The sequence below is a fragment of the Salvelinus namaycush genome, chromosome 41 (assembly GCF_016432855.1).
Source record: "Salvelinus namaycush isolate Seneca chromosome 41, SaNama_1.0, whole genome shotgun sequence".
NCBI lineage: Eukaryota > Metazoa > Chordata > Actinopteri > Salmoniformes > Salmonidae > Salvelinus > Salvelinus namaycush.
In genome coordinates this window covers 14,071,767-14,082,733 of record NC_052347.1, presented here as the reverse complement: position 1 = coordinate 14,082,733, position 10,967 = coordinate 14,071,767, and the positions used below count along the sequence as shown (strand labels likewise).

At 40.6% G+C, this 10,967-nt stretch overlaps 1 protein-coding gene across 1 annotated transcript; it reads right to left on the bottom strand.

The window, feature by feature from the left end:
* Window positions 1–5,895: 5,895 nt before the first annotated feature.
* LOC120034243 (permeability factor 2-like) lies at window positions 5,896–7,709 on the bottom strand. The gene is made up of 4 exons (XM_038980732.1): window positions 7,465–7,709; window positions 7,007–7,139; window positions 6,673–6,759; window positions 5,896–6,376 (listed from the first exon to the last, which is right to left on the bottom strand). Exons 1-4 carry the CDS (start codon window positions 7,526–7,528, stop codon window positions 6,367–6,369), a joined length of 294 nt encoding a protein of 97 aa, XP_038836660.1. The 5' UTR covers window positions 7,529–7,709; the 3' UTR covers window positions 5,896–6,366.
* Between the last annotated feature and the right edge of the window lie 3,258 nt (window positions 7,710–10,967).

Here is a 10,967-nt window from a genome sequence, read left to right as displayed (position 1 = left end):
TTGTCGTTGTGGTATTGTGTGTAGATTGATGAGAAGAAAAAAAATATTGAATCAATTTTAGAATGAGGCTGTAACATAACACAATATGGAAAAAGTGAAACAGTCGGAATACTTTCCAAATGCACTGTAATTATTACATTCTGGAAAGATATACATTTAATTTTCGACACAAGTTCATGATTGTCATACAGTTGTATCAAATGGCTGCTCGCCACGGGGAGGATGACATGTTGGATATGGCCCCTCTGCTCCAGGAGAACTCGTCTGCGCTGCCAGATCATCCTGACCCCAAAGCTGGATGGCATCGGGGTCACCCTGCCCAAGGTCACACGCAACTTCTATGTGGACGGACACGTGCCTGCACACCACTAAGTTTAGGGAAGAGAGAGGCTGAGACCCAAAGAGAGCGGTGAGGATCAAAGCGAGAATTAAGTGAGGATTAAAGAGAGCTGAGTTAGGGTGAAAAAGGAAGTGCCATGTTATCTTGATTGCTCATGGAAGCTTTGTGGCCTGCTGGAGGTCATTTTGCAGGGCTCTGGCAGTGCTCCTCCTTGCACAAAGGCGGAGGTAGCGGTCCTGCTGCTGGGTTGTTGCCCTCCTACGGCCTCCTCCACGTCTCCTGATGTACTGGCCTGTCTCCTGGTAGCGCCTCCATGCTCTGGACACTACGCTGACAGACACAGCAAACCTTCTTGCCACAGCTCGCATTGATATGCCATCCTGGATGAGCTGCACTACCTGAGCCACTTGTGTGGGTTGTAGACTCCGTCTCATGCTACCACTAGAGTGAAAACACCGCCAGCATTCAAAAGTGACCAAAACATCAGCCAGGAAGCATAGGAACTGAGAAGTGGTCTGTGGTCACCACCTGCAGAACCACTCCTTTATTGGGGGTGTCTTGCTAATTGCCTATAATTTCCACCTTTTGTCTATTCCATTTGCACAACAGCATGTGAAATTTATTGTCAATCAGTGTTGCTTCCTAAGTGGACAGTTTGATTTCACAGAAGTGTGATTGACTTGGAGTTACATTGTGTTGTTTAAGTGTTCCCTTTATTTTTTTGAGCAGTGTATATCAATAAATATACTGAGGTTTGTATAAATACATTTGAGGGTCAAGTAGGATGTGATGTTGTTCATTACGAAATCATTCCAATACAACTGGAATGCATGTAAATCTCAATGAAAGAAAAACTATTTATAAATAAAAAGAAAATATAAGCTTAGTACATAGTACTTCGTTGTATATAAGAAACCGACTGTCTCTTAATTTAAAAGTCTCATGCCACTCTAAATCTAGTTTTGTATTTCAACCTGGATAGAACATGATAGAATTCAGCCTATCAATCTTATAAATACTTATTTGGTTTGTATCTTGTAACAGTTCCGAATCCCAGAGTATTCATGGAATGATTCCCCCTCTTCATTTGTTGCTGTTGAGGAAAGCTGGGAGGGACTGCTGCGCGAGGACTGCGCCGCCTGTGAGTGCTTTGGAACGGGGTGGGGCCCACGGCAGCACCCGCTGCTCATTGAGAAGAGTAAGAACGATACGTGCTTTCAAGTCAGTCTCCAATAACACCAGAAAAAGTCGCTAGATTTGTCGCTAGTCGCTTTTTTGAAAATGTGTCGCTAGAGGGGTCTGAATACTCGCTAAAGTTGTCAACACTGCTACCAACTCGCTCGGAGTGCCCTCTGTTGTCACGTGTTGCTAACGAAACTCCGATGGTGACTTCCAGAGTGGTGCTTTGGCAATTTTTTTTAACCTTTTATTTAACTAGGCAAGTCAGTTAAGAACAAATTATTATTTACAATGACGGCCTACCCAATAAAGTCCCTTGAATTGAGTGGTGAGGGGATCAGTAAACCCATCAACTTCAGGACAATTCATGTTCCACTTTTAAATAATAAAACATCAGGCTAAACATTTAATTTCATAAGTATCTCATATTTTGTATTTGTCAAGTCTCGAAATCAGACATAAACAAATGCACGTGTCATATAATTAGTCACGCTTCTCCATTCTTGAGTGAAATTGCGCAAACTCAAAAATAACACTGTTCCTTATGGTATTCTAATTCGCTATGAAGGCGGCAGCGTTGCAGGCTCAATAGAAGTGTCTACGGGAGGGTCTAATTAGATCAAATTACATTTTATTGGTCACATACACATGGTTAGCAGATTAATTAATGCGAGTGTAGCGAAATGCTTGTGCTTCTTGTTCCGACCATGCAGTAATATCTAACAAGTAATCTAACAATTTCACAACAACTGCCTTTTACACACAAGTGTTACGGAATGAATAAGAATATGTACATATAAATATATGGATGAGCGATGGCGGAACGGCATAGGCAAGATCCTACAACACCCTCGATACATTTTGCTCCTTCAGTTTATGGACACTTGTGCGTGAACACGCAAATGGAGGGGGGAAGGGGGTGATTTGGGATTCAAGTGTGTGTTTCAACTAGCCTACTCCCTTCATCGGATGTTCTATGGGGCAAAATCATGAAGTGATACAACACCAGGGCCTGCGTTGAATTGTGAGACGGGGTTTACGACGGGAAAAGGGTGGGCAGTAGATAACGGAGGGGCGGGATTAGACCACATTGAGGAACCGATAGTGTGAGAGGGAAATAAGTATTTAGTTCAACAAAAGCATATGTGTGTTTTGTTGTGATGCTGTTAGTGAGCTGTGGGAGCAGGGCTGGTCCTAGCCCGAATTGCATGAAATTAGTTATACAATGGCTAAATGTTCTCTCTGACACATGGCAAAATGTGTAGAATTGCAGAAAACTTGCTTTAAAATGGCAATATTTCCTCTCAACTCAATGGCATAATGTATAGAATTGCAGGAAATTAACTTTAAAACATTAAAGGCTAGGGCCGGCCCTGATCATACACTATATATACAAAAGTATGTGAACAGCCCTTCGCCCGTTGCTGACAGGTGTATCAAATCGAGCACACAGCCATGCAATCTCCATAAACAAACATTTGCATTAAAATGGCCTTACTGAATAGCTCAGTGACTTTCAACGTGGCACCGTCATAGGATTCCACCTTTCCAAGAAGTCAGTTCATCAAATTTCGTAAAAATTGTCTGTCCTCTGTTGCAACGCTCACTACTGAGTTCCAAATTTCCTCTAGAAGCAACGTCAGCACAATAACTGTTCGTCGGGAGCTTCATAAAATGGGTTTCCATGGCCGAGCAACCGCACACAAACCATTGCAAAACAGTGTATTTTAATCAATTATTTGGTTTAGTTTTATTCAAAAAGGATAACTTTTTTAATGTTTCACTAATAGTATTTTTATGAAATTTCACTGAGGAGGGTGGTCCTCCCCTTCCTCCTCTGAGGAGCCTCCAGTGGTGTAGACCGAAGTGGGTCCTATGCAATGAGCTGTTAGCTAATGAGACCATGAAACCTTCCTAAATGAAAAGGCATCTGGGCACCAAGCATCCAAGCCATGAAGATAGACAGTTGACTTTTTTTTAAAGAAATGTCAATATCTGGAGGCCTCACAAGATGAATTGAACAAGGTATGCACAGTACAAGAAAAGGCACCTTGTGGCCCAGCATATTGGTAAGTGCAAAAAAGCCCAACCAGCACAGAGGATCTCATGCTCCCTGCTGCGATTGTTATGTGCACTGAAATCATGGGATAGTCTGCCGCCAACAAACTTAAAACCATACCCCTATCCAATGACACCATGAGGAGGAGAATCCAGGACATGTCTGAGGACATATCGTGTCAGACATCATAGTGCAACACTGCAAATGGCCATTATGCACTGCAGCTTGATGAATCCACAGATGTGGCTAACAATGCAATTCTAATAGTCTGTCAGACACGTCTGGGATAATAACTTTGAGGAGCAGTTCCTCTTTAGTGCTGATTTTCCCACCACCACCGCAGAGGCTGTCTTTAGCACAATGGATATGCACCTGGGCTCGGTGGGACTGGCCTGGGATGGGTGTGACCACTGATGGGGCAGCTGCCATGACGGGAAAGCACAACGGATTAGTAAAGCTGATCCTGGAGAGAGCACAGAGTGCGACGTGGAACCACTGCTTCCTACACAGGGAGGCTTTGGTAGCGAAGGACATCATGCCTGAGCACCACGCCACTCTCAAGAATGTGATCAAGTGAATCTACTATATCAAAAGAATCCATGATAAGCAGGTGTTTCCAGGCCTTCTGCAGGGATATGGGGAGGGAGCACCAGTAGGTGCTTTATCATGCAGAGGTCCACTGGCTTTCCAGGGTAAACTTTTGGGTTGCTTTTATGAGCTTCGAACATTTTGATTGTGAAGAATGGCTTGCGCAGGTTGCCTACCTGGCAGATATTTTTGATCATCTGAATTTTCTCAATGTGTCAATGCAAGGGAGGGGGCACAATCAATTTGAACAGAGGGACAAAGTGGATTCCTTCAAGATTAAGCTTACTGTTTGGTCATATCATGTTTCGAACAGGAGGTTTGACATGTTTCCCAATGCTGATTTCGAGATTCAGAATCTGATCAGCATAGCGCTCCACGACACACTGAAAAACCCTGTTAAACAGCATCTTGTCAACCTGCAGGGAAAGTTTTGTGACTACTTCCCGGAGGAGAGCGACTACTTCCCGGAGGAGAACAGGAGACTAGACGACTGGACACCGAACACCTTTCGAGTGGAGATGGGAAGCCTCATGTTGCCAAGCAAAGAAAAGGATCTGCTGTTTGAGCTGTCATTTGATCGCGGATTGAGCATGAAGTTCCCGGAAATGACACTGCCACAGTTCTGGTGCATCGTAATGGGAGAGTATCCTGCTCTCGCCTGTCATGAATCATGCTACCGTTCAGCACTACCTATCTGTGTGAAAGTGACTTCTCTGCTATGGCCGTGCTGAAAACTAAAAGTAGAAACAAATTGGACTGCCAGCATGACCTCCGAGTTGCCCTGTCAACCATCACCCCAGAATTCAATGAACTTATCAAACTAAAGGAACACCCCCAGCTTCACACTGACATGCCACGCACACATGTGCACGCACGCACACACACAATACATAAACAGGTTAATGAGTTATTGTTCACTATGTTAATTATTATTGTTAATTAATTCTGACATTCATATAACATTTCATTGAACTGGTTGAAAACGTACACCTTTAAAAAAATATTTTCTAAGTTGTGTAACTATTCACATGGTAATTGATGATTAATAATTCCTAATGATAGGGGAAAAAAACTATTTTAAACACTGGTATGTGTTACAGTTCATTAACATTATTGGGCTGGATTTGATGTGTTGTGAGTCTGATAATTTATTACACCCCACTCCTGAACTGGTCGCTTAATTAAATGGCTTATTCTCATGAATTTATACTACATGTTTTCTCAGTTAATATGGCTGTTTAATGCCTTTCTTTAATACCATAATTGAGTCTATTTTGCAAGTGAAACCTGCCCAAGAAAGCAGCTGCAATACAACATTACAAAATGTAATCAACAGTCCATATTGGGTCACAACTCAATTGTCATTGTCAAATTTGGGTCCCCAGGCAAAATTAGCCGAGAACCACTGCTCTAAAGTGACTTGTATCGAAGCCGAGCTCATTGGCCACTGTGTAGAAACAAGCACTATCTTAATCCATGACTCAAACGGGCAACAATGAATTACCCTTTTCCTGTCAAATGGAAATCCAACTTTTGGTTTACTGTGAGATGTCCTTATTTTTACTGAATGATTGCTTGTTAGTCGTGTTGTTACAATGCTCTACCATCCTTTGCTTCAGGGAAAAGTGTCATAAGGCTGGTCTAAGTCCAGCTGTTGTAAAAAGCTGTGATTGAATTCTAGAAGTGGAGTAATAGTTATATACAGGAAATAGAGACAGCGAGAGACAGATTTCACAGTTTTTTTTTCACGCATTTATTGTAATTGAATTAGATTGGAAGTTTCAACATGATCCAACAGTTTAATATGAATAAATAGGCAAATAAATAAATCAATCAATAAATATACTGAGGTTTGCATGAATACATTAGTTTGGGGGTCAAGTAGGATGTGACGTTATTCATACGAAATCATTCCAATACAACCGGAATGCATGTAAATCTCATCATTTGATTATAACAATGAAAGAAAAACACTTTATAAATACAAATAAAATATAAGCTTAGTACATAGTACTTGGTTGTATATAAGAAACCGACTGTCTCTTCATTTAAAAGTCTCATGCCACTCTAAATCTAGTTTTGTATTTCAACCTGGATAGAACATGATAGAATTCAGCCTATCAATCTTATAAATACTTATTTGGTTTGTATCTTGTAACAGTTCCGAATCCCAGAGTATTCATGGAATGATTCCCCCTCTTCATTTGTTGCTGTTGAGGAAAATGAAAGATTACGTTATTACAATATAATTGCCCATGTGAAGTTGATTCACAACTTTTTGTGAAGCTAGACAAGAAAATTCCCAAAGCTCAGGATAATAAAAGATGAAAGAAAATGTCACTTGAACCTAGACATATTTCTGTCAGGTGAAGCAAGTCATACTCTGCTGTATTTATGACGTAATTTTGTCCAATCAAACTCTTTGTTAAAAGACAGTCATCCTATCTGTGTTGTTTTACCCGGTCGGTTTACATCCTTAGGTTGTACAAGTTTATATAGTACTTACTTGGCCAGCATCTTCTCAATGACCCTCTTGACCCAAGGAGCGCTGGCATCCAGACAAATCTCCTGACCACTCTTGCTCAGAGTGGCACTGCAGGACAGACACACAGCACAGTCAGACAATCATGAAATCTGGTAATAACTAAATTTTAGTGTCAGCATTAGCTAGTGAAATTGGATGGTAGTCAGGGAGTAGAACTGATTAATTGAAGTTATATATTTTTGAAATGAACGTTATATAGTAACCACATTTAATGTCAACATCATATAATAACCATATTTTACAGTAAGCATTTGCCAGTGTAATAGGACTATAATCAGGAAGCAGCAGGACTCACATGATCTCAGTGTCTCTGCAGTGCGAGCTGGGAGGGAACATCTCCACCTTCTTAATGAGTCTACCAATTCGTCTGCTTTCCGTCTCAATGCAGCGACATCGCAGGTCAGCCCCCACGCCTCTCAGACTCATCCCTGTTAGAGGTAAGAGGTCAAGGGTCAGGGGTAGAAAGAATACACAGGTATCCACCGTGATGACAAACACACTTGATTAGTTAGAGAGAGGGAAAGAGAGAGAATCATCCAAGCATGACTAAGTTGCTCTGGATAAAAGTGTGTGTTAAATGGCATATATACAGTATATATTTCATATATATAGAGAGAGAGATGGATGGAGATTTATTTGTATGTACAATAAGATACAGTATATAAAGGTAAATAGTAATCCTACTGCTCATAACCATGTCCATTGGTGTCAATGCATTGAGTCAGAGTGATGTAGGTAATAATATAAACTCACCCTCAGTAATGGTCAGGAGGGCCAGGAGCACAACGACAAGGCTGGCTGACATTCTGATGCTCATCTTGGAGTTACAGATGATCCTACTAGAAATCCTCTAACAAAGTCTAATGGTGTTATCTAGCTGGTAACAGGTATTGTTATATCTTTCTCTTATTGTCAGTCTGGTTGTGAGTTCTCTTTCTTTCTCTTCTTCCTTCTCTGTCTGTGGCGAGTTTGAATCTGCCGCTATGAGAAGAGAGCCGCTTTGTCTGCCACTGTGGGGAGAGAGCTGTTTTAAAGCCGAGTTCTGGAAGTGAGTCATTGTGGCATGTTTGATTGTGGTAGGGAAATTCTCTGTAAGATTGTGAAATCGGGGATTTGGCTGACTGAGCGCTGATTGAGGTAGGGAATTTCTCCCTTTAACTCATGAGTGACAGCAAGACACATTGACTTGATACCGGTACCCCCTGTATATAACCTCATTATTGTTCTTTTATTGTGTTACTTTTTATAGATTTTATTTTTAACTTTAGTTTATTTAGTAAATATTTTCTTAACTCTATTTTCTTAAAACTGCACTGTTGGTTAAGGGCTTGTAAGTAAGCATTACTACACCTGTTGTATTCGGCGCATGTGACAAATTAAATTTGATTTGATTTTGATTTATCAACAGCTTTCTCATGGAACAACCTCTGGCACATCATACAGATGGAAAAATGCCAAATGAAAGTGTCATGAAATTTTATGAAATGCTTCAGTTTTGAATGCATTGATGATTCTTTACTAACCAGATGTTTTCTTTACTAACTAGATGTTTTCTTTACTAACCAGATGTTTTCTTTACTAACCAGATGTTTTCTTTACGAACCAGATGTTTTCTTTACTAACCAGATGTTTTCTTTACTAACCAGATGTTTTCTTTACTAACCAGAGTAAAGTGCACAGCGCTATATTGCTCATTGACAACTATGTATTAACACATTTAAGATGAGTACATTGGAATCCTAACTGACATCAACTAATGGAACATTTCTAATGCGACCTAGCTGTGGAAAAACAGCTGAAATATGCGTATTGTGTCACAAGACATTCGTCACACAGGATGGAACGTTTCAACAAAGAATCATCATCGCCAGTAATTAGGCTCAACAGATCACCAAACTTCTGAACCTAACTATGATATGAGGGCCAGTAGTTTTCCCTGACAGCCTGGCCACAGACCCTATTTATTTTATTCTACCATTGAAAGGGGCATGATATACTGTATGTTCGTTCACCTACTGTATGATGGGGAGTTTCAATGAAAGACATAGTAGGGGAAAGCAGGCTTGAATTGAATCCAATTTAATTCAATTCAATAATCTTTTATTAAAAGTACTACATTTTATTGCAAGTAGGGCTACTTTACACCACCCGGGCCTCTAAAGCTGACTGTTTTATTTACAAAAATAGGTCTACCTAAACACTTTAAATCATCATCTCTGTGCATGCTTTACACCGAGTATAGAAAACATTAAGAACACCTGCTCTTTCCAAGACATAGATTGACCAGGTGAATCCAAGTGAAAGCTATGATCCCTTATTGATGTCACTTGTTAAATCCACTTCAATCAGTGTAGATGAAGGGGAGGAGACAGGTTAGAGAAGGATTTTTAAGCATTGAGATAATTGAGATATGGATTGTCTATGTGCCATTCAGAGAGTGAATGGGCAGGACAAAATATTTAAATGCCTTTGAACGGGGTATGGTTATAGATTCAAGGCGCACCGATTTGTGTCAAGAACTGCAACACTGCTGGGTTTTTCACACTCAAGTTTCCTGTGTGTTTTCAAGAATGGTCCACCACCCAAAGGACATCCAGCCAACTTGAAACAACTGTGGAAAACATTGGAGTCAACATGGGCCAGTATCCCTGGGGAACACTTTTGACACCTTGTAGAGTCTATGCCCCCGACGAATTGAGGCTGTTCTGATGGCAAAAGGGGGGTTCCTAATCTTTGGTATACTCAGTCTATATCACAATCTCTGTCCACACTTTAAATACAATGTTCTGTAATAAACATTACATTCACTAAAACAGGAAGTGACAAACAATACAATTTAAGTAAACATTGAGTAACTGAAATTACATTCCTCCAGACAGGCAGGGTGCCAGAGACTCAGCTTGCCGTGAGAACTAAACACATGGGGGGGAAAAATGAGCATGAACATCTGGCCTGTACAACTACGACATCACACCATGAATGACCATTCAGCCCCCATCTATGAGAGGAAGTGTGTCTTTTTTGAAAATTGTAATAAGATTGATGGGTGATTTTATATAAATTAGTTCACCGATTTTGCTGCAATGCATGTGCTATAAGTAGGGAAGGGAGTTTTTTCTGACCTTAAAGTGACCTCACTGGGAAAACTCAGTAACTAATAACAGAGGGCTCGTTTAAGTGGTGAGGCAAAAGCAACCAACTGTATACAAAAGGTAAGGAGTGAAGTCAGCAAGGTGCATTTGCAACAATTGAAAGTCGGACACTATAGGGACAGGTCGAAATCTACTGGGGGGAGGGTTGTGTGTTTTTTTTCTCCCTGGTTTACATTCAATCTTCTGTTCATATTTTCCCTATAAACAATGGCTTGACTTTTTATATTATCCTAATAAAGTTTAGGGATGTTTGTGAAGGTTTGGTGTGGTTATTATTAAACTTTAGCTACTGCAGGACTATGATATGAAGGCAGCTCTCCCGACCCGGCTCTCCAACTGACTCAGACAGTTGAAGTTGAGGTGAGAAAGTCTGTTTCAGGCCTACCAGAGTTACTCCTATAATCTAACAATATAATGCTTATCTTTATAAAAATATTTGGATCGAAAATGTACGAATTAGCCTCCTTTTGTACGTCTATCTGTATAGCTGACGCAGGAGCCATTTGACATGAAGAAATGCATCTAGGTGTTGTAGCATGCCCCTGGCATATATCTCTCTCTCTCTGGGGTTAGGTCTAACCTTCTCTTCCTTTATATATTTGTACATAAAACATTCTCCATTCAGGCTGCAATGGAGTCGATTTACACTCTAACTCGATTTAATGACGAGAAGGCGGGAAAAAACCTGGGAAAATATGTGTTCTTTCTTTACAAAACACAATTTTCCACCACCATACTAGTGGCTAATGCTACTTCCTGATGTTGTGCTCCGTGTAGAGCCAGGGGTCACCCTTAGTGGAATTGCCCACAACCAGATGCATCTGGTTTTCAGGGATACAGCTAATTCAACCTACACTATATATACACTGCTCAAAAAAATAAAGGGAACACTTAAACAACACAATGTAACTCCAAGTCAATCACACTTCTGTGAAATCAAACTGTCCACTTAGGAAGCAACCCTGATTGACAATAAATTTCACATGCTGTCGTGCAAATGGAATAGACAACAGGTGGAAATTATAGGCAATTAGCAAGACACCCCCAATAAAGGAGTGGTTCTGCAGGTGGTGACCACAGACCACTTCTCAGTTCCTATGCTTC

What these genes read in the sequence shown, in the direction of transcription:
- LOC120034243 (XM_038980732.1), bottom strand. Translation starts at nt 7,528, where the DNA reads ATGAGCATCAGAATGTCAGCCAGCCTTGTCGTTGTGCTCCTGGCCCTC. An exon ending in CCTCCTGACCATTACTGAGG is followed by an intron (nt 7,140 to 7,464) that starts GTGAGTTTATAT and finishes TACCTCTAACAG; the next exon opens with GGATGAGTCTGAGAGGCGTG. An exon ending in TGCAGAGACACTGAGATCAT is followed by an intron (nt 6,760 to 7,006) that starts GTGAGTCCTGCT and finishes TCTGTCCTGCAG; the next exon opens with TGCCACTCTGAGCAAGAGTG.